The sequence below is a fragment of the Salvelinus fontinalis genome, chromosome 35 (assembly GCF_029448725.1).
Source record: "Salvelinus fontinalis isolate EN_2023a chromosome 35, ASM2944872v1, whole genome shotgun sequence".
NCBI classification, from domain to species: Eukaryota; Metazoa; Chordata; class Actinopteri; order Salmoniformes; family Salmonidae; genus Salvelinus; species Salvelinus fontinalis.
The window spans coordinates 1,368,485-1,392,911 of NC_074699.1; the positions used below are offsets into that span (position 1 = coordinate 1,368,485).

The 24,427-nt window shown below is 47.3% G+C and overlaps 1 protein-coding gene across 1 annotated transcript in view; it reads left to right on the top strand.

Moving 5' to 3' along the window:
• Window positions 1-341: 341 nt before the first annotated feature.
• LOC129834180 (potassium voltage-gated channel subfamily KQT member 1-like) overlaps window positions 342-24,427 on the top strand; it is a 49,369-nt gene continuing 25,283 nt past the window's right edge. Inside the window, exons 1-2 of the mRNA XM_055898922.1 lie at window positions 342-1,140; window positions 12,301-12,391. Coding sequence (XP_055754897.1) covers window positions 776-1,140; window positions 12,301-12,391 — 456 coding nt within the window. The 5' untranslated portion in view covers window positions 342-775. The remainder of the gene's footprint in view (window positions 1,141-12,300; window positions 12,392-24,427) is intronic.

Sequence of the window (24,427 nt, forward strand, 5' to 3'; positions counted from 1 at the left end):
ATAAGGCAAGCAAACCAGTGTCCCTCGTTCACTATCAAGGATGGTCAAGGTCATTTAAATGAATTCCGCATTGTAACTTTACACAGAGACAGTCAAGCATGGCATTGTTACTTATGTTAACAGCTGGCATATCATTACAGGACACAAACTGCCAGTAGGGTATGGTATGCTTTCGTGGAGTTAATTGGTAAAGAGATGGGAAGAGCTTGTGGGAGAGAGAGAGAGATAACGAAAGAGAGAGAGAGAGAGAGAGCGAGAGAGAACGAAAGAGAGAGAGAGAGAGAGAGAGAACGAAAGAGAGGGGGAGAGAGTGTGTGTGTGTGTACTGTTGGTCTATGCTGTTTTGAGGGGTCAACACTCACCAACTCAACACTCACAGCTGCAAATTATTGTTGTTCAATGCTGCCCAGAGGGCACTGCCTCCCCTTTTGTGCGATCAAGCGCGAAACAAGCACGCACAAGTAAGTCAACTGATGATAAGTAGTAGTCCAACCGTCCAGCAACAGGTAGGGGACATTTCTTCCGTAATTTAACATGGGTCGGATTCTTGCTCTACCAATGTAAGCTATTATAATAGGATTTCGGGAAAGCGGTGGTCAGCGAGACATATCCGACAAGGCAGCGGCTTTAGTACGTTTTTTGTTGTTGTTTTTTTCGCTCACCGCATGCAGGCTCTGTTTTGTCCCACTTCATTTATCCACCAAGTCGGCATTAGACGGAGACTAAAGCGTGTGTCCGTCCCATTGATGAGAAAACAAACCAGGCTACAAACAGCATGTCATCTCCAGACAAGACAACCCAAAGGAATGAAGTCCTGAATAACATTCGGAGGTCCTCGATGGTGGCGGGACATGGGAGAAAACAGACGGAGTTTGAGATGTCACAAGCCGCGTCAGCCTCACAACCTGGGGCGCTTATTTCTAACAACAGGTTTCTGTGTGACGCCGAGGGCATCACCATTCACACAACTGTCACTCGACCGTCGGTGTCTCACCTACCCGGGCTCAATCTCAACCCCCGGATGTCCGTATACAGCACAACTCGTCCAGTTACCGTCAGCCGTGCTTACATTCAAGGACGCGCTTATAACTTTCTGGAAAGACCATCTGGGTGGAAATGCTTCGTGTATCACTTCTCGGTGTGAGTGTTTATGATGAATAACGTTGATATAACAATAACACATTACTTGCATTTGTCAACCATGCCAAGTGCTTTGTGGGCGTTTTGCCAAGTGCCAAATGGTTCAAAGCAGTTCAAGGGCATGACACTAGGCTATCCTTTGGAGTATTTCTACTAGTCCTAATACAATACTATACACGTGATTAACGGTACAATTATGTTACTGGAATACACTGTAGGCTATAAAATGGAGGCTATATGTAGATTTATACAGCTGAACAAAATCACTTCAGTATTTAATGAACACCATGTGGGCACTGACGTCAGACTGCTATTATGTAGCATTGACCGTTTTGTCTGAACATGGAAGTTTTGCCAAACTCCATGGGCTGGTTTCCTGGACACATATTAAGCCTATGACTGGTCTAAAAAACACTGTATATTTCAATGGAGCTTCTCAGTTGAGCAGACTTTTTAGTCTAGGATTAGGCTGTGTCTGTGTCTGAGAAACCAGCCCTATATCATCATGTTGTCCAGGGGAAACCAGCCCTATATCATCATGTTGTCCAGGGGGAACCAGCCCTATATCATCATGTTGTCTAGGGGAAACCAGCCCTATATCATCATGTTGTCCAGGGGAAACCAGCCCTGTATCATCATGTTGTCCAGGGGAAACCAGCCCTATATCATCATGTTGTCCTGGGGAAACCAGCCCTATATCATCATGTTGTCCAGGGGAAACCAGCCCTATATCATCATGTTGTCCAGGGGAAACCAGCCCTATATCATCATGTTGCCCAGGGGAAACCAGCCCTATATCATCATGTTGTCCAGGGGAAACCAGCCCTATATCATCATGTTGTCCAGGGGAAACCAGCCCTATATCATCATGTTGTCCAGGGGAAACCAGCCCTATATCATCATGTTGTCCAGGGGAAACCAGCCCTATATCATCATGTTGTTCAGGGGAAACCAGCCCTATATCCTCATGTTGTCCAGGGGAAACCAGCCCTATATCATCATGTTGCCCAGGGGAAACCAGCCCTATATCATCATGTTGTCCAGGGGAAACCAGCCCTATATCATCATGTTGTCCAGGGGAAACCAGCCCTATATCATCATGTTGTCCAGGGGAAACCAGCCCTATATCATGATGTTGTCCAGGGGAAACCAGCCCTATATCATCATGTTGCCCAGGGGAAACCAGCCCTATATCATCATGTTGTCCAGGGGAAACCAACCCTATATCATCATGTTGTCCAGGGGAAACCATCCCTATATCATCATGTTGTCCAGGGGAAACCAGCCCTATATCATCATGTTGTCCAGGGGAAACCAGCTCTATATCATCATGTTGTCCAGGGGAAACCAGCCCTATATCATCATGTTGTCCAGGGGAAACCAGCCCTATATCATCATGTTGTCCAGGGGAAACCAGCCCTATATCATCATGTTGTCCAGGGGAAACCAGCCCTATATCATCATGTTGCCCAGTGGAAACCAGCCCTATATCATCATGTTGTCCAGGGGAAACCAGCCCTATATCATTATGTTGTCCAGGGACGTGGGCATACTATAAGTGTTTCGGGGGCCTGATCTCTGGCTGAGGAATGTTCAGTCTGAAGAACCAACCCCCAGTGCTCAGTATCTCCTCTCACTGGAGTTTATAGCAGGCAGCTAAACTTGGCAGGCTGGCTGCTTTGATAGCAGTAGCCTGATACTGCCACTCTATGACCTGCTGGTGTGGGATGGGGGATGCCTGATGCAGGCTGGCTGCTTTGGGTGTGGCTGATGCATCAGGGCAGAGATAGTCCTGATGCATCAGGGCAGAGATAGTCCTGATGCATCAGGGCAGAGATAGTCCTGGTGCATCAGGGCAGAGATAGTCCTGATGCATCAGGGCAGAGATAGTCCTGGGCATCAGGGCAGAGATAGTCCTGGTGCATCAGGGCAGAGATAGTCCTGGGCATCAGGGCAGAGATAGTCCTGGTGCATCAGGGCAGAGATAGTCCTGGTGCATCAGGGCAGAGATAGTCCTGGTGCATCAGGGCAGAGATAGTCCTGGTGCATCAGGGCAGAGATAGTCCTGATAGCACTGGATGCCAATGGACCACCACTACAGATGCCCCCTTGTTTCCAACTACTTAATAGATGCATTTGTATTTCGGCAGTATTTTCCTCACCTGTTAAAAGGCCGATCACCGCACTGTCTTAATTGTGACATATCAGATGTTAAGAGTCTGGACAGTTGGGTTCTAACTTTCTAAGTAACTTTACAAAACCATCTTAACAAGGTAACGTCTAGCGTTCCAATGGAGGTGTAAGGTATAATCTTTCCTTTTTTTACACTAAACTCACACTTGTCTTTTCTTACTACCACTGACTTTGCTGATAGCTGCTTTAACGAGGGAAGTATTTACTATAGCTAGGTGTCCCTCCAATTGGCGACAGTTATTCATGCGAATATTCTAAAATCCTAATTTTCCCACCAGATTTGTGTTTCCATCACATTTACTTGTGGCAAATAAAAAGGCTGTGCGTGATGCCGTAGTGCACATAAAAATACATTTTCGCGGTTAAATTCCATGTACGAAATAAAAAAATACAAATTACATTGATTTCCATCGCATTTTCAACTGTGATAGTTTTCTCACAAAAAAATGTTGCGTTATGTAGAGAGTGTGCCCACTCTAGTATTGGCACGGTGTGTTCTAGCCAACAGCGCGCAGATACGCATAGCCGACATTACATGATGAGATTATTATGGACAAAAGAGAAAGATTATTTTTATTTGTCAAATGGCAGCTAAACATCGATGATCATGTCATCAGAATAAGACCTTTGATTTTTTGTGGGGGAGGAGCTACAAACTCATTACTTTGCACTTTCACCAACCTGTGAAGTTTATCAGAATGTATTTCATCTGTAGCCTAATACACTGCATGCTTTCAAGACGAGTCGTAGTGGGAGGACCACACAACATGTCATCGTGTGACTCAAAGTTTACTTTGATATATGATGGTTATTATATCAATATTTGCACATAAAAGCGTTTCCAATTAAATTTCTCGCATAATAATTCATTTTACCGACATAAAAAGATCCCACCTTGTCTATTTTTTGTTGTTGTCGACTTTTGGAAAGTATACATAATTGTTTTCTGTTTCCATGTCAAGCCTGTCATGACATTATTCTTCTTTTATCCGAAATGTACTTTACTTACATGAAAAGGTTGGATGGAAACCTGGTTTATAACTGTGATATGTGGTTATCTCACCTAGCTACCTTGAGATGAATGCACCAACTTTAAGTCACTCTGGATACTAGCGTCTGCTAAATAACTCAAATGTAATGTTAATGTTATTTCATTGTTGTGTAACTATAAGAGTGGGAGGCAGGAATGAACATTGGCTTATCACTTACCCAGAGTGAGCGCTCCAGACAGAGTGCTATCAGGACTGCAGGACCTCCCCCACCAGAGAGAGTGTGTGTGTGTGTGTGTGTATGTGTGTATGTGTGTGTGTGTGTGTGTGTGTGTGTGTGTGTGTGTGTGTGTGTGTGTGTGTGTGTGTGTGTGTGTGTGTGTGTGTGTGTGTGTGTGTGTGTGTGTTTGCATGGTTGAATAGTTCCGTTACACCATGACCTCTGTAGTGTTGGCATGTTGCCTCAAGCTATGTGCTTGTGCTACTTACTGTATCCTGTTTACAATGCTTCCATTGATAATGACATGGCAACATGTTGTTGGATACATACATTTACTTTCAGATCCTTAGACTGTGCTAAACATTGTTGAGTCATGACGTTCACAATGATTGAGCTGTATAACAAGGAGACTGAGACCCGACACAGTGACACTGCCACATGAAACTATCACATTGTCCCTTCGCTCCACAAGCCAGCCGTCTATGACGTCACAAGTCAACCTGCTTTAGACGTGTTCTATCATAGAGAGTGCCTGATAGTAAAACCTTATGATGTGATTACCTGTACACAGTGTTGCTGTCTACCCCTCTCTGCTCTGTCCTGCTACCCCCTGCAGACGCAGTAGACTGGAAGAGATCCTGCCCATCAATAATACATGGAGCTTGGAGATGTGATGCTTACAGTATTGTGTAGAGCTCAATAGTGCCCACACAGCCCACTATATAGGGGCCAGTAAAGCCCATGTTATTTGTATTTATTATGGATCCCCGTTAGTTCCTGCCAAGGCAGCAGCTACTCTTCCTGGGGTTTATTATGGATCCCCATTAGTTCATGCCAAGGTAGCAGCTACTCTTCCTGGGGTTTATTATGGATCCCCATTAGTTCCTGCCAAGGCAGCAGCTACTCTTCCTGGGGTTTATTATGGATCCCCGTTAGTTCCTGCCAAGGTAGCAGCTACTCTTCCTGAGGTTTATTATGGATCCCCGTTAGTTCCTGCCAAGGTAGCAGCTACTCTTCCTGGGGTTTATTATGGATCCCCATTAGTTCCTGCCAAGGCAGCAGCTACTCTTCCTGGGGTTTATTATGGATCCCCGTTAGTTCCTGCCAAGGCAGCAGCTACTCTTCCTGGGGTTTATTATGGATCCCCGTTAGTTCCTGCCAAGGCAGCAGCTACTCTTCCTGGGGTTTATTATGGATCCCCGTTAGTTCCTGCCAAGGCAGCAGCTACTCTTCCTGGGGTTTATTATGGATCCCCATTAGTTCCTGTCAAGGCAGCAGCTACTCTTCCTAGGGTTTATTATGGATCCCCGTTAGTTCCTGCCAAGGCAGCAGCTACTTTTCCTGGGGTTTATTATGGATCCCCATTAGTTCCTGCCAAGGCAGCAGCTACTCTTCCTGGGGTTTATTATGGATCCCCATTAGTTCCTGCCAAGGCAGCAGCTACTCTTCCTGGGGTTTATTATGGATCCCCATTAGTTCCTGCCAAGGCAGCAGCTACTCTTCCTGGGGTTTATTATGGATCCTCATAAGTTCCTGCCAAGGCAGCAGCTACTCTTCCTGGGGTTTATTATAGATCCCCATTAGTTCCTGCCAAGGCAGCAGCTACTCTTCCTGGGGTTTATTATGGATCCCCATTACTTCCTGCCAATGCAGCAGCTACTCTTCCTGGGGTTTATTATGGATCCTCGTTAGTTCCTGCCAAGGCAGCAGCTACTCTTCCTGGGGTTTATTATGGATCCCCGTTAGTTCCTGCCAAGGCAGCAGCTACTCTTCCTGGGGTTTATTATGGATCCCCGTTAGTTCCTGCCAAGGCAGCAGCTACTCTTCCTGGGGTTTATTATGGATCCCCGTTAGTTCCTGCCAAGGCAGCAGCTACTCTTCCTGGGGTTTATTATGGATCCCCGTTAGTTCCTGCCAAGGCAGCAGCTACTCTTCCTGGGGTTTATTATGGATCCCCGTTAGTTCCTGCCAAGGCAGCAGCTACTCTTCCTGGGGTTTATTATGGATCCCCGTTAGTTCCTGCCAAGGCAGCAGCTACTCTTCCTGGGGTTTCTTATGGATCCCCGTTAGTTCCTGCCAAGGCAGCAGCTACTCTTCCTGGGGTTTATTATGGATCCCCGTTAGTTCCTGCCAAGGCAGCAGCTACTCTTCCTGGAGTTTATTATGGATCCCCGTTAGTTCCTGCCAAGGCAGCAGCTACTCTTCCTGGGGTTTATTATGGATCCCCGTTAGTTCCTGCCAAGGCAGCAGCTACTCTTCCTGGGGTTTATTATGGATCCCCATTAGTTCCTGCCAAGGCAGCAGCTACTCTTCCTGGGGTTTATTATGGATCCCCATTAGTTCCTGCCAAGGCAGCAGCTACTCTTCCTGGGGTTTATTATGGATCCTCATTAGTTCCTGCCAAGGCAGCAGCTACTCTTCCTGGGGTTTATTATGGATCCTAATTAGTTCCTGCCAAGGCAGCAGCTACTCTTCCTGGGGTTTATTATGGATCCCCATTAGTTCATGCCAAGGTAGCAGCTACTCTTCCTGGGGTTTATTATGGATCCCCATTAGTTCCTGCCAAGGCAGCAGCTACTCTTCCTGGGGTTTATTATGGATCCCCGTTAGTTCCTGCCAAGGTAGCAGCTACTCTTCCTGAGGTTTATTATGGATCCCCGTTAGTTCCTGCCAAGGTAGCAGCTACTCTTCCTGGGGTTTATTATGGATCCCCATTAGTTCCTGCCAAGGCAGCAGCTACTCTTCCTGGGGTTTATTATGGATCCCCGTTAGTTCCTGCCAAGGCAGCAGCTACTCTTCCTGGGGTTTATTATGGATCCCCGTTAGTTCCTGCCAAGGCAGCAGCTACTCTTCCTGGGGTTTATTATGGATCCCCGTTAGTTCCTGCCAAGGCAGCAGCTACTCTTCCTGGGGTTTATTATGGATCCCCATTAGTTCCTGTCAAGGCAGCAGCTACTCTTCCTAGGGTTTATTATGGATCCCCGTTAGTTCCTGCCAAGGCAGCAGCTACTTTTCCTGGGGTTTATTATGGATCCCCATTAGTTCCTGCCAAGGCAGCAGCTACTCTTCCTGGGGTTTATTATGGATCCCCATTAGTTCCTGCCAAGGCAGCAGCTACTCTTCCTGGGGTTTATTATGGATCCCCATTAGTTCCTGCCAAGGCAGCAGCTACTCTTCCTGGGGTTTATTATGGATCCCCATTAGTTCCTGCCAAGGCAGCAGCTACTCTTCCTGGGGTTTATTATGGATCCTCATAAGTTCCTGCCAAGGCAGCAGCTACTCTTCCTGGGGTTTATTATAGATCCCCATTAGTTCCTGCCAAGGCAGCAGCTACTCTTCCTGGGGTTTATTATGGATCCCCATTACTTCCTGTCAATGCAGCAGCTACTCTTCCTGGGGTTTATTATGGATCCTCGTTAGTTCCTGCCAAGGCAGCAGCTACTCTTCCTGGGGTTTATTATGGATCCCCGTTAGTTCCTGCCAAGGCAGCAGCTACTCTTCCTGGGGTTTATTATGGATCCCCGTTAGTTCCTGCCAAGGCAGCAGCTACTCTTCCTGGGGTTTATTATGGATCCCCGTTAGTTCCTGCCAAGGCAGCAGCTACTCTTCCTGGGGTTTATTATGGATCCCCGTTAGTTCCTGCCAAGGCAGCAGCTACTCTTCCTGGGGTTTATTATGGATCCCCGTTAGTTCCTGCCAAGGCAGCAGCTACTCTTCCTGGGGTTTCTTATGGATCCCCGTTAGTTCCTGCCAAGGCAGCAGCTACTCTTCCTTGGGTTTATTATGGATCCCCGTTAGTTCCTGCCAAGGCAGCAGCTACTCTTCCTGGAGTTTATTATGGATCCCCGTTAGTTCCTGCCAAGGCAGCAGCTACTCTTCCTGGGGTTTATTATGGATCCCCGTTAGTTCCTGCCAAGGCAGCAGCTACTCTTCCTGGGGTTTATTATGGATCCCCATTCGTTCCTGCCAAGGCAGCAGCTACTCTTCCTGGGGTTTATTATGGATCCCCATTAGTTCCTGCCAAGGCAGCAGCTACTCTTCCTGGGGTTTATTATGGATCCTCATTAGTTCCTGCCAAGGCAGCAGCTACTCTTCCTGGGGTTTATTATGGATCCTAATTAGTTCCTGCCAAGGCAGCAGCTACTCTTCCTGGGGTTTATTATAGATCCTCATAAGTTCCTGCCAAGGCAGCAGCTACTCTTCCTGGGGTTTATTATGGATCCCCATTAGTTCCTGCCAAGGCAGCAGCTACTCTTCCTGGGGTTTATTATGGATCCTCATAAGTTCCTGCCAAGGCAGCAGATACTCTTCCTGGGGTTTATTATGGATCCTCATAAGTTCCTGCCAAGGCAGCAGCTACTCTTCCTGGGGTTTCTTATGGATCCCTGTTAGTTCCTGCCAAGGCAGCAGCTACTCTTCCTGGGGTTTATTATGGATCCCCGTTAGTTCCTGCCAAGGCAGCAGCTACTCTTCCTGGAGTTTATTATGGATCCCCGTTAGTTCCTGCCAAGGCAGCAGCTACTCTTCCTGGGGTTTATTATGGATCCCCGTTAGTTCCTGCCAAGGCAGCAGCTACTCTTCCTGGGGTTTATTATGGATCCCCATTAGTTCCTGCCAAGGCAGCAGCTACTCTTCCTGGGGTTTATTATGGATCCCCATTAGTTCCTGCCAAGGCAGCAGCTACTCTTCCTGGGGTTTATTATGGATCCTCATTAGTTCCTGCCAAGGCAGCAGCTACTCTTCCTGGGGTTTATTATGGATCCTAATTAGTTCCTGCCAAGGCAGCAGCTACTCTTCCTGGGGTTTATTATGGATCCTCATTAGTTCCTGCCAAGGCAGCAGCTACTCTTCCTGGGGTTTATTATGGATCCCCATTAGTTCCTGCCAAGGCAGCAGCTACTCTTCCTGGGGTCCAGCAACATTAAGGCAGTTATATACAATTACAAATATTACATGACATTACATTTCATAACACTTTTCACAATGCATTCAGTGTGTGCCCTTAGGCCACTACTCTACTACCATATATATACAATACATGTGTTCGTATGTGTAGAGTGTGTAGAGTGCTTGTGTTAGCATGTGCGTGTGTATGCGTGTGTGCGTGTGTCTTCACAGTCCCAGCTGTTTCATAAGGTTCTATCTGTTTTTTAAAAGATTCTACATGCATCAATTACTTGATGTGGAATAGAGTTCCATGTAGCCATGACTATGTAGTACTGTGTGCCTCCCATAGTCTGTTCTACTGACTTCTTCACAGTGGATCCCTCTTCTTCTCTGTTCTACTAGCTGCTTCACAGTGGATCCCTCTTCTTCTCTGTTCTACTGGCTGCTGCACAGTGGATCCCTCTTCTTCTCTGTTCTACTGGCTGCTGCACAGTGGATCCCTCTCCTTCTCTGTTTTACTGGCTGCTGCACAGTGGATCCCTCTTCTTCTCTGTTCTACTGGCTGCTTTACAGTGGATCCCTCTTATTCTCTGTTCTACTAGCTGCTGCACAGTGGATCCCTCTTCTTCTCTGTTCTACTGGCTGCTTCACAGTGGATCCCTCTTCTCTTTTCTACTGGCTGCTGCACAGTGGATCCCTCTTCTTTGTTGTACTGGCTGCTGCACAGTGGATCCCTCTTCTTCTCTGTTCTACTAGCTGCTTCACAGTGGATCCCTCTTCTTCTCTGTTTTACTGGCTGCTGCACAGTGGATCCCTCTTCTTCTCTGTTCTACTGGCTGCTTTACAGTGGATCCCTCTTATTCTCTGTTCTACTAGCTGCTGCACAGTGGATCCCTCTTCTTCTCTGTTCTACTAGCTGCTGCACAGTGGATCCCTCTTCTTCTCTGTTCTACTAGCTGCTTCACAGTGGATCCCTCTTCTTCTCTGTTCTACTAGCTGCTTCACAGTGGATCCCTCTTCTTCTCTGTTCTACTAGCTGCTTCACAGTGGATCCCTCTTCTTCTCTGTTCTACTAGCTGCTTCACAGTGGATCCCTCTTCTTCTCTGTTCTACTAGCTGCTGCACAGTGGATCCCTCTTCTTCTCTGTTCTATATGTGTTGAAGTGTGGTGGTGAGGTGATAAGGGCCTCAATGGAACAAACACTAACCGCAAACAAAACAGCAACCCCTCTCCCTACAGATGTAGGATCTTAATTTGATCACTCTTTTATTGTAGATAATTGTCCTGCACTGCAGGAAATGCAAACCAGTAGTGTATTTGAGTTTTAAAAAGGCTTCTAAAGTTTGTAATTCCCACTTTGAAATTTCAGACTTGATTTGCCCTAACGAAAAATGTATCAACCCCGACAAAAATGTCCGTAAATTGTAATCAACATAATAATTCACATTTCCTGTTGCTGCAGGATTATTTTCCTGCTGTAGCAAACTGGCTCAAATTAAGATCCTAGATTTGTAGTTTCCATCAATGCAAGTAACTTGTGTATTACCAACAGTTGGAAAGTGTTTTGACAGGAGCAAGGAGGCTAGTTGAGGGGGCCAGGGCTTCTATCTTAGTATTGCTATAGGTTCATACGGTAGGTCTTACTATCTGCCCACTGGTGTAGAACTACACAAACTGCTGGATATCATCTGAATAGGATTCCCATTGACTGAGGGAAAGTCAGCCAACTTGTCAAGGGGTGGAAATGGACATGTACAATGTCATCTGCATTGTGTCTGGCTCAGTAGTGTTGTAGCAGCTTATCTTGTACAAAGAAAAGCACTTTATCTCAGTCCTCTTGAGGACTCACAGTGGTCTGATTGTTGGTTCAGTTGGAAAAAGAACCTATGACCTTGAGATCAAATAGAATGACAGGATGTTGTTGTCCTCTTTCAGAATGTCAGGGGCTGGCACGGTAGTGGCATTAGAATGTGTGTGTGTGTGTGTGTGTGTGTGTGTGTGTGTGTGTGTGTGTGTGTGTGTGTGTGTGTGTGTGTGTGTGTGTGTGTGTGTGTGTGTGTGTGTGTGTGTGTGTGTGTGTGTGTGTGTGTGTGTGTGTGTGTGTGTGTGCAGAATGTCTTTATGTTTGGTGTGATATAGGTGTGTTTGATCTGCTGACACATATAGTCCACGCCAGTTGAGGCCTGAGTTCAGCTGAGGTAGCTACTCTACTGGCTACAGGCCCACTGCTGCACTGCTCTACCCTGTTAGCACACTGCACGGCACGCACAGAGAAACTGACTCTACAGTCAAACACACCTAGTGGCTCATGAAGGATAGATACTGAACATCATGTCGGTTTATGAATGAGAAAAAAAACACTCAAAGTGGGTTAACACCACGAGTGTTTTAAATCATAGTTCTCAGCTTAAAGTGGGTTAACACCACAAGTGTTTTAAGTTATAGTTCCCAGCTTAAAATGGGTTAACACCATGTGTGTTTTAAATCATAGTTCTCAGCTTAAAGTGGGTTAACACCACGAGTGTTTTAAATCATAGTTCTCAGCTTAAAGTGGGTTAACACCACGAGTGTTTTAAATTATAGTTCTCAGCTTAAAATGGGTTAACACCATGTGTGTTTTAAATCATAGTTCTCAGCTTAAAGTGGGTTAACACCACGAGTGTTTTAAATCATAGTTCTCAGCTTAAAGTGGGTTAACACCACGAGTGTTTTATGTCATAGTTATCAGCTTTAAAGCTCCAATATGTAACTTTTGGGGGCATCTGTGTATTCTCTTGACTGCTTTCAATCATTTCCCACATACTCTGCGTTGTTTTATATACCTCTCCACGTCATACATAAAGTGATTTGAATATTGTTCTGTCCTGCAGGTTCCTCATCGTGCTCACCTGTCTTGTCCTCAGTGTGCTCTCTACTATAGGGCAGTATCAGGCTCTGGCACATGGCACGCTCTTCTGGGTGGTGAGTTATTATATTATTATATACTCTACTATAGGGTAGTACCAGGCTCTGACACTCTCTTCTGGATGGTGAGTTATTATATTATTATATACTCTACTATAGGGCAGTACCAGGCTCTGACACTCTCTTCTGGGTGGTGAGTTATTATATTATTATATACTCTACTATAGGGTAGTACCAGGCTCTGACACTCTCTTCTGGGTGGTGAGTTATTATATTATTATATACTCTACTATAGGGCAGTACCAGGCTCTGACACTCTCTTCTGGGTGGTGAGTTATTATATACTCTACTATAGGACAGTACCAGGCTCTGACACTCTCTTCTGGGTGGTGAGTTATTATATTATTATATACTCTACTATAGGGTAGTACCAGGCTCTGACACTCTCTTTTGGGTGGTGAGTTATTATATTATTATATACTCTACTATAGGGCAGTACCAGGCTCTGACACTCTCTTCTGGGTGGTGAGTTATCATATTATTATATACTCTACTATAGGGCAGTACCAGGCTCTGACACTCTCTTCTGGGTGGTGAGTTATTATATTGTTATATACTCTACTATAGGGCAGTACCAGGCTCTGACACTCTCTTCTGGGTGGTGAGTTATTATATTATTATATACTCTACTATAGGGCAGTACCAGGCTCTGACACTCTCTTCTGGGTGGTGAGTTATTATATACTCTACTATAGGGCAGTACCAGGCTCTGACACTCTCTTCTGGGTGGTGAGTTATTATATTATTATATACTCTACTATAGGGTAGTACCAGGCTCTGACACTCTCTTCTGGGTGGAGAGTTATTATATTATTATATACTCTACTATAGGGCAGTACCAGGCTCTGACACTCTCTTCTGGGTGGTGAGTTATTATATTGTTATATACTCTACTATAGGGTAGTACCAGGCTCTGACACTCTCTTCTGGGTGGTGAGTTATTATATTATTATATACTCTACTATAGGGCAGTACCAGGCTCTGACACTCTCTTCTGGGTGGTGAGTTATTATATACTCTACTATAGGGCAGTACCAGGCTCTGACACTCTCTTCTGGGTGGTGAGTTATTATATTATTATATACTCTACTATAGGGTAGTACCAGGCTCTGACACTCTCTTCTGGGTGGAGAGTTATTATATTATTATATACTCTACTATAGGGTAGTACCAGGCTCTGACACTCTCTTCTGGGTGGAGAGTTATTATATTATTATATACTCTACTATAGGGTAGTACCAGGCTCTGACACTCTCTTCTGGGTGGAGAGTTATTATATTATTATATACTCTACTATAGGGTAGTACCAGGCTCTGACACTCTCTTCTGGGTGGTGAGTTATTATATTATTATATACTCTACTATAGGGTAGTACCAGGCTCTGACACTCTCTTCTGGGTGGTGAGTTGGAACAGCAACATGCTCTTAGTTTAATGTATTTTATGAAGCTCATTTTACATCAGCAGTTGTCACAACGTGCTTTACAGAAACCTGAGCCTGAATCTTCAAAGCGCAAGCAATGCCCAGTGGCTAGGACGAACTCCCTAGAAGGCAGAAACCTGGGATGAAACCTAGAGAGGAACCAGGCTCTGAGAGGTGGCCAGTCCTCCTCATGTTTACAGTCAGGTTTGGGTAATTCAGTAGGATATTTATGTTATTTACTGCCAAAGTGTAACACCCACCTGTGTGATGCCATGGGAGACAGAATGCTTACACTGAGGAGGGGATGGTTGATGAATCAGTCAGCCAATTAGGAATCAGTGGATACATTTATGCTTTTTGGTTACTTGCCAGTAGGACAACCCCAAAATGTTACTGCATTTCTCCACAATATTCAGATCCTTATTGTGTAACAGAGTTGATAGGCCAGCAGAGGACAGATCCTTATTGTGTAACAGAGTTGATAGGCCAGCAGAGGACAGATCCTTATTGTGTAACAGAGTTGCTTGGCCAGCAGAGAGCAGACCCTTATTGTGTAACAGAGTTGATAGGCCAACAGAGAGCAGACCCTTATTGTGTAACAGAGTTGATAGGCCAGCAGAGGACAGATCCTTATTGTGTAACAGAGTTGATAGGCCAGCAGAGGACAGATCCTTATTGTGTAACAGAGTTGATAGGCCAGCAGAGGGCAGATCCTTATTGTGTAACAGAGTTGCTAGGCCAGCAGAGAGCAGATCCTTATTGTGTAACAGAGTTGCTTGGCCAGCAGAGAGCAGATCCTTATTGTGTAACAGAGTTGATAGGCCAGCAGAGGGCAGATCCTTATTGTGTAACAGAGTTGCTTGGCCAGCAGAGGACAGATCCTTATTGTGTAACAGAGTTGCTTGGCCAGCAGAGAGGAGATCCTTATTGTGTAACAGAGTTGCTTGGCCAGCAGAGAGCAGATCCTTATTGTGTAACAGAGTTGATAGGCCAGCAGAGGACAGATCCTTATTGTGTAACAGAGTTGCTTGGCCAGCAGAGAGCAGATCCTTATTGTGTAACAGAGTTGATAGGCCAGCAGAGGGCAGATCCTTATTGTGTAACAGAGTTGCTTGGCCAGCAGAGGGCAGATCCTTATTGTGTAACAGAGTTGCTTGGCCAGCAGAGGACAGATCCTTATTGTGTAACAGAGATGATAGGCCAGCAGAGAGCAGATCCTTATTGTGTAACAGAGATGATAGGCCAGCAGAGAGCAGATCCTTATTGTGTAACAGAGTTGCTTGGCCAGCAGAGGACAGATCCTTATTGTGTAACAGAGTTGCTTGGCCAGCAGAGGGCAGATCCTTATTGTGTAACAGAGTTGATAGGCCAGCAGAGGACAGATCCTTATTGTGTAACAGAGTTGCTTGGCCAGCAGAGGGCAGATCCTTATTGTGTAACAGAGTTGCTAGGCCAGCAGAGGGCAGATCCTTATTGTGTAACAGAGTTGCTTGGCCAGCAGAGGGCAGATCCTTATTGTGTAACATAGTTGCTTGGCCAGCAGAGGGCAGATCCTTATTGTGTAACAGAGTTGCTTGGCCAGCAGAGGGCAGATCCTTATTGTGTAACAGAGTTGCTTGGCCAGCAGAGGGCAGATCCTTATTGTGTAACATAGTTGCTTGGCCAGCAGAGGGCAGATCCTTATTGTGTAACAGAGTTGCTTGGCCAGCAGAGGGCAGATCCTTATTGTGTAACAGAGTTGCTAAGCCAGCAGAGGGCAGATCCTTATTGTGTAACAGAGTTGCTTGGCCAGCAGAGGGCAGATCCTTATTGTGTAACATAGTTGCTTGGCCAGCAGAGGGCAGATCCTTATTGTGTAACATAGTTGCTTGGCCAGCAGAGGGCAGATCCTTATTGTGTAACAGAGTTGCTTGGCCAGCAGAGGGCAGATCCTTATTGTGTAACAGAGTTGCTAAGCCAGCAGAGGGCAGATCCTTATTGTGTAACAGAGTTGCTAAGCCAGCAGAGGGCAGATCCTTATTGTGTAACAGAGTTGCTTGGCCAGCAGAGGGCAGATCCTTATTGTGTAACAGAGTTGCTTGGCCAGCAGAGGGCAGATCCTTATTGTGTAACAGAGTTGCTAAGCCAGCAGAGGGCAGATCCTTATTGTGTAACAGAGATGAAAGGCCAGCAGAGAGCAGATCCTTATTGTGTAACAGAGCTGCTTGGCCAGCAGAGGGCAGATCCTTATTGTGTAACAGAGTTGATAGGCCAGCAGAGGGCAGATCCTTATTGTGTAACAGAGTTGATAGGCCAGCAGAGAGCAGATCCTTATTGTGTAACAGAGTTGCTAGGCCAGCAGAGAGCAGATCCTTATTGTGTAACAGAGTTGCTAGGCCAGCAGAGGGCAGATCCTTATTGTGTAACAGAGTTGCTAGGCCAGCAGAGGGCAGATCCTTATTGTGTAACAGAGATGATAGGCCAGCAGAGGGCAGATCCTTATTGTGTAACAGAGTTGCTTGGCCAGCAGAGGGCAGATCCTTATTGTTGTTACAGAGTTGATAGGCCAGCAGAGGGCAGGTCCTTATTGTGTAACAGAGTTGCTAGGCCAGCAGAGAGCAGATCCTTATTGTGTAACAGAGTTGATAGGCCAGCAGAGAGCAGATCCTTATTGTGTAACAGAGTTGATAGGCCAGCAGAGGACAGATCCTTATTGTGTAACAGAGTTGCTTGGCCAGCAGAGGGCAGATCCTTATTGTGTAACAGAGTTGCTAGGCCAGCAGAGAGCAGATCCTTATTGTGTAACAGAGTTGATAGGCCAGCAGAGGACAGATCCTTATTGTGTAACAGAGTTGCTTGGCCAGCAGAGGGCAGATCCTTATTGTGTAACAGAGTTGCTAGGCCAGCAGAGAGCAGATCCTTATTGTGTAACAGAGTTGATAGGCCAGCAGAGGGCAGATCCTTATTGTGTAAAAGAGTTGATAGGCCAGCAGAGGACAGATCCTTATTGTGTAACAGAGTTGCTTGGCCAGCAGAGAGCAGATCCTTATTGTGTAACAGAGTTGCTTGGCAGCAGAGGGCAGATCCTTATTGTGTAACAGAGTTGCTAGGCCAGCAGAGAGCAGATCCTTATTGTGTAACAGAGTTGCTTGGCCAGCAGAGAGCAGATCCTTATTGTGTAACAGAGTTGATAGGCCAGCAGAGAGCAGACCCTTATTGTGTAACAGAGTTGCTTGGCCAGCAGAGGGCAGATCCTTATTGTGTAACAGAGTTGCTTGGCCAGCAGAGGGCAGATCCTTATTGTGTAACAGAGTTGATAGGCCAGCAGAGGGCAGATCCTTATTGTGTAACAGAGATGATAGGCCAGCAGAGGGCAGATCCTTATTGTGTAACAGAGTTGCTTGGCCAGCAGAGGGCAGATCCTTATTGTGTAACAGAGTTGCTAGGCCAGCAGAGAGCAGATCCTTATTGTGTAACAGAGTTGCTTGGCCAGCAGAGAGCAGATCCTTATTGTGTAACAGAGATGATAGGCCAGCAGAGGGCAGATCCTTATTGTGTAACAGAGTTGCTTGGCCAGCAGAGGGCAGATCCTTATTGTGTAACAGAGTTGCTAAGCCAGCAGAGGGCAGATCCTTATTGTGTAACAGAGTTGCTTGGCCAGCAGAGGGCAGATCCTTATTGTGTAACAGAGTTGCTTGGCCAGCAGAGGGCAGATCCTTATTGTGTAACAGAGTTGCTAAGCCAGCAGAGGGCAGATCCTTATTGTGTAACAGAGTTGCTAAGCCAGCAGAGGGCAGATCCTTATTGTGTAACAGAGTTGCTTGGCCAGCAGAGGGCAGATCCTTATTGTGTAACAGAGTTGCTTGGCCAGCAGAGGGCAGATCCTTATTGTGTAACAGAGTTGCTAGGCCAGCAGAGGACAGATCCTTATTGTGTAACAGAGATGATAGGCCAGCAGAGGGCAGATCCTTATTGTGTAACAGAGTTGCTTGGCCAGCAGAGGACAGATCCTTATTGTGTAACAGAGTTGCTAGGCCAGCAGAGGGCAGATCCTTATTGTGTAACAGAGTTGCTTGGCCAGCAGAGGACAGATCCTTATTGTGTAACAGAGTTGCTTGGCCAGCAGAGGGCAGATCCTTATTGTGTAACAGAGTTGCTAGGCCAGCAGAGAGCAGATCCTTATTGTGTAACAGAGTTGATAGGCCAGCAGAGGACAGATCCTTATTGTGTAACAGAGTTGCTTGGCCAGCAGAGGACAGATCCTTATTGTGTAACAGAGTTGCTTGGCCAGCAGAGGGCAGATCCTTATTGTGTAACAGAGTTGATAGGCCAGCAGAGAGCAGTAGTGGTCTATTTTCTCTCTACACTATAGAAAGGTCATTCTTCCTATGACAGTCTTCTCTCTCCCCATCCGCCCAAACCTTCAGCACAACATGTATGGTCAGATAGCTATCCCAAACATCAAACACCTAACCTGACCCTAAACTCCAGCCATACCAGGCCCCTAACACCAAACCTGACCCTAAACTCCAGCCATACCAGACCCCTAACATCTAACCTGACCCTAAACTCCAGCCATACCAGACCCCTAACCTGACCCTAAACTCCAGCCATACCAGGCCCCTAACATCTAACCTGACCCTAAACTCCAGCCATACCAGGCCCCTAACACCAAACCTGACCCTAAACTCCAGCCATACCAGGCCCCTAACACCAAACCTGACCCTAAACTCCAGCCATACCAGGCCCCTAACACCAAACCTGACCCTAAACTCCAGCCATACCAGGCCCCTAACACCTAACCTGACCCTAAACTCCAGCCATACCAGTCCCCTAACACCAAACCTGACCCTAAACTCCAGCCATACCAGTCCCCTAACACCAAACCTGACCCTAAACTCCAGCCATACCAGACCCCTAACACCAACCCTGACCCTAAACTCCAGCCATACCAGGCCCCTAACACCAAACCTGACCCTAAACTCCAGCCATACCAGGCCCCTAACACCAAACCTGACCCTAAACTCCAGCCATACCAGTCCCCTAACACCAAACCTGACCCTAAACTCCAGCCATACCAGGCCCCTAACACCTAACCTGACCCTAAACTCCAGCCATACCAGTCCCCTAACACCAAACCTGACCCTAAACTCCAGCCATACCAGACCCCTAACACCAAACCTGACCCTAAACTCCAGCCAAACCAGTCCCCTAACACCTAACCTGACCCTAAACTCCAGCCATACCAGGCCCCTAACATCAAACCTGACCCTAAACTCCAGCCATACCAGACCCCTAACACCAACCCTGACCCTAAACTCCAGCCATACCAGTCCCCTAACATCAAACCTGACCCTAAACTCCAGCCATACCAGGCCCCTAACACCAAACCTGACCCTAAACTCCAGCCATACCAGACCCCTAACATCTAACCTGACCCTAAACTCCAGCCATACCAGACCCCTAACCTGACCCTAAACTCCAGCCATACCAGGCCCCTAACATCTAACCTGACCCTAAACTCCAGCCATACCAGGCCCCTAACACCAAACCTGACCCTAAACTCCAGCCATACCAGACCCCTAACACCAAACCTGACCCTAAACTCCAGCCATACCAGGCCCCTAACACCAAACCTGACCCTAAACTCCAGCCATACCAGGCCCCTAACACTAAAACCAAACCCGAAACTCCAGACATACCAGGACCCTAACACCTAACCTGACCCTAAACTCCAGCTATACCAGTACCCTAACACCAAACCTGACCCTAAACTCCAGCCATACCAGACCCCTAACACCAAACCTGACCCTAAACTCCAGCCATACCAGTCCCCTAACACCAAACCTGACCCTAAACTCCAGCCATACCAGGCCCCTAACACCAAACCTGACCCTAAACTCCAGCCATACCAGTCCCCTAACACCAAACCTGACCCTAAACTCCAGCCATACCAGACCCCTAACACCAAACCTGACCCTAAACTCCAGCCATACCAGTCCCCTAACACCTAACCTGACCCTAAACTCCAGCCATACCAGGCCCCTAACACCAAACCTGACCCTAAACTCCAGCCATACCAGACCCCTAACACCAAACCTGACCCTAAACTCCAGCCATACCAGTCCCCTAACATCAAACCTGACCCTAAACTCCAGCCATACCAGGCCCCTAACACCAAACCTGACCCTAAACTCCAGCCATACCAGACCCCTAACACCAAACCTGACCCTAAGCTCCGCCATACCAGGCCCCTAACACCTAACCTGACCCTAAACTCCAGCCATACCAGGCCCCTAACACCTAACCTGACCCTAAACTCCAGCCATACCAGACCCCTAACACCTAACCTGACCTTAAACTCCAGCCATACCAGGCCCCTAACACCTAACCTGGCCCTAAACTCCAGCCTTACCAGTCCCCTAACACCAACCCTGACCCTAAACTCCAGCCATACCAGGCCCCTAACACCAACCCTGACCCTAAACTCCAGCCATACCAGGCCCCTAACACCTAACCTGACCCTAAACCCCAGCCATACCAGTCCCCTAACACCAAACCTGACCCTAAACTCCAGCCATACCAGTCCCCTAACACCAAACCTGACCCTAAACTCCAGCCATACCAGACCCCTAACACCAAACCTGACCCTAAACTCCAGCCATACCAGTCCCCTAACACCTAACCTGACCCTAAACTCCAGCCATACCAGGCCCCTAACACCAAACCTGACCCTAAACTCCAGCCATACCAGACCCCTAACACCAAACCTGACCCTAAACTCCAGCCATACCAGTCCCCTAACATCAAACCTGACCCTAAACTCCAGCCATACCAGGCCCCTAACACCAAACCTGACCCTAAACTCCAGCCATACCAGACCCCTAACACCAAACCTGACCCTAAACTCCGCCATACCAGGCCCCTAACACCTAACCTGACCCTAAACTCCAGCCATACCAGGCCCCTAACACCTAACCTGACCCTAAACTCCAGCCATACCAGGCCCCTAACACCTAACCTGACCCTAAACTCCAGCCATACCAGGCCCCTAACACCAAACCTGACCCTAAACTCCAGCCATACCAGACCCCTAACACCTAACCTGACCCTAAACTCCAGCCATACCAGGCCCCTAACACCAAACCTGACCCTAAACTCCAGCCATACCAGGCCCCTAACACCAAACCTGACCCTAAACTCCAGCCATACCAGGCCCCTAACACCAAACCTGACTTAAACTCCAGCCATACCAGACCCCTAACACCAAACCTGACCCTAAACTCCAGCCATACCAGACCCCTAACACCTAACCTGACCCTAAACTCCAGCCATACCAGGCCCCTAACACCTAACCTGGCCCTAAACTCCAGCCTTACCAGTCCCCTAACACCAACCCTGACCCTAAACTCCAGCCATACCAGGCCCCTAACACCAACCCTGACCCTAAACTCCAGCCATACCAGGCCCCTAACACCTAACCTGACCCTAAACCCCAGCCATACCAGTCCCCTAACACCAAACCTGACCCTAAACTCCAGCCATACCAGTCCCCTAACACCAAACCTGACCCTAAACTCCAGCCATACCAGTCCCCTAACACCAAACCTGACCCTAAACTCCAGCCATACCAGACCCCTAACACCAAACCTGACCCTAAACTCCAGCCATACCAGTCCCCTAACACCAAACCTGACCCTAAACTCCAGCCATACCAGTCCCCTAACACCAAACCTGACCCTAAACTCCAGCCATACCACGCCCCTAACACCAAACCTGCATTTTAAATTGTATTTCATCTTCACCCTTGTCTGATTCCTCGCCCTATCCTTCTGTCTAAAGACCATTTCATTCTTTAAGTCTCATTTTAGGGAATAATACTGTAATGCCAATAGTTGATTGGATGGAAGCCATCTTCATTGTATGAGGGAAACGTATTCACATTCATCACCAATATGTAGCATCCACCTGGATGGGTCTGCATAGCCATAGTCAAAATGGTATTATTTGTGAACCAAAAGAACTGTGAAATTTGTCCATGCTCACAGATCTGTGTTGACATACATACGCATCCCTAAATGTGACGTCAGCCAAAGCAACTCTGGATGTTTAAACCCATCCAGACCCTGACCCTAAATCCTTCCCTCAAACCTAGACACCACTGACCAGCTGCTGAGTTAAACAGCTCTTGTGTTTGTATGCTTAGTCTGGCTGACAGATCCCTTCTGCAGTCAGAGGAACGGAGACAAAGGAGAGGAAAGAGGGGGACTGCGCTTGAGCGTCGTCCTAGAGGAGAAAGAAAGAGGGCAAAGAGAGAGAGAACGAGGGATTATGGTTAGACAGGAGCGGGGTCGGAGTGTGGGGGCCACAAGGGCACGCACACGCAGGTTGAAAGTTCACCTCAGCCAGTGTCTAACAGGATTAAATGATGCTGTCCACTCATCAGGACGACGCCCAGAATTACAGATTAATCTGCGCCCGCAGAGGTGGGATTAGCAGGGTCCCTAACTAGAGAGGCGCTTCTGTTTGCCAGGGGCCCTAACTAGAGAGGCCCTTCTGTTTGCCAGGGGCCCTAACTAGAGAGGCCCTTCTGTTTGCCAGGGGCCCTAACTAGAGAGGCCCTTCTGTTTGCCAGGGGCCCTAACTAGAGAGGCCCTTCTGTTTGCCAGGGGCTCTAACTAGAGAGGCCCTTCTGTTTGCCAGGGGCCCTAACTAGATAGGCCCTTCTGTTTGACAGGGGCCCTAACTAGAGAGGCCCTTCTGTTTGCCAGGGGCCCTAACTAGAGAGGCCCTTCTGTTTGCCAGGGGCCCTAACTAGAGAGGCCCTTCTGTTTGCCAGGGGCCATAACTAGAGAGGCCCGTCTGTTTGCCAGTGGCCCTAACTAGACAGGCCCTTCTGTTTGCCAGGGGCCCTAACTAGAGAGGCCCTTCTGTTTGCCAGGGGCCCTAACTAGAGAGGCCATTCTGTTTGCCAGGGGCCCTAACTAGAGAGGCCCTTCTGTTTGCCAGGGGCCCTAACTAGAGAGGCCCTTCTGTTTGCCAGGGGCCCTAAATAGAGAGGCCATTCTGTTTGCCAGGGGCCCTAACTAGAGAGGCCCTTCTGTTTGCCAGGGACCCTAACTAGCTCTGCCCGGACAGTTGTCCTTCTTTTGTTTCTCAACTATAGGAAAAATAAAGAAAGAGATGTGTGAGTCGTCAGAACGTGAAAGACTGTTTTGAGCAAATTCATGACGCGACCCACTTAATGTTCAACTGATCAGGGACAGTGCTTTTTTCTGTGGCCAGATGTGTCCATATACATATCCCTGGATTTGATTCTTCATTTTTTGTGTCCCTATTTTAGTGCCACATAGTGTCTGACCTCAGTATAACTACGTTAGTAAGTCGGATCAGAAAGGGGCCTATAGGTGGAATGACTGGACCTCAATGCTGATGACCCTGCCCTCCGTCCTCCTCTCTCCTCCCCTCCATTCCCATCCCCACCACAACAACAACAGCTCTTCCTTTGTCTGGTTTGCACCCCAGTGCACGTGAGGTCACCACTTTACTCACTGTTAACAAGGTCCAGTGTAGATTCTCTCTTCCTGGAAGGAGTAACCTAGTGCATCGGTGGCACTTGCGTAATTTTAATTTAACCTTTTATTTAACTAGGCAAGTCAGTTAAGGACAAATTCTTATTTACAATGACGGCCTACCCCGCGGCCAAACCCTCCCCTAACCCGGATAACGCTGGGCCAATTGTGCGCCGCCCTATGGGACTCCCGATCACGGCCGGTTGTGATACAGCCCGGGATCGAACCAGGATCTGTAGTGACGCCCCTAGCACCGTGATGCAGTGCTGTAGACCGCTGCGCCACTCGGGAGCCCTGATACTAACATGTGTTTGCCCAACGCCAAGACGGAACATATATTGGGCATCTGTCACTCTTAAAAGTCCATTAAAGGTTATTGATTTTGTATTTGTCTTCTAAATTGCAAAATGCTAAACTTGCCAATTTGAATGGAATTGCATTGGCGTTAATTTCATTTCATTGTTTGATTCATGTCATGCACTGGGAGCCTTTTGGCGTCCATTTCAGTTCATTGTTTGATTCATGTCATGCACTGGGAGCCTTTTGGCGTCCATTTCAGTTCATTGTTTGATTCATGTCATGCACTGGGAGCCATTTGCCGTTCATTTCAGTTCATTGTTCAAAATGTCCCCTTTTCTTTTTATGTCAGATAGTCCAGCACCAATCCTCCAGCACCAATCCTCCAGCACCATCCTTAGACGTTTGCTTTCATTTTTGGTCTAATTCTCATTCCTGGAAAAGGAAAGTTACAATCCAGGTGATGTGACATGAATAACCACAACACAGGGCCCGGTCATATATTAGTCCTGTTGTGGTTCCCTGAAGGCTGGCACATATCACACATCCTGGATGTCGTGCTGGGCTGAAGATAGATCAGCATGCTGTGTTTTAGGGACCACCAGCTGGAGATGTCTGACTGACGACATATTTCACAACATTCTACATGTAAAATCAGTGCACACTTGGTTCTCAAATGATGTTCAGAGGTGCTAAGTACTCTGGGCCAGCTGTTGGTGTGTCTGAGCCTTTAGTTTATCACCTACTCTATTCCCTCTTTTTC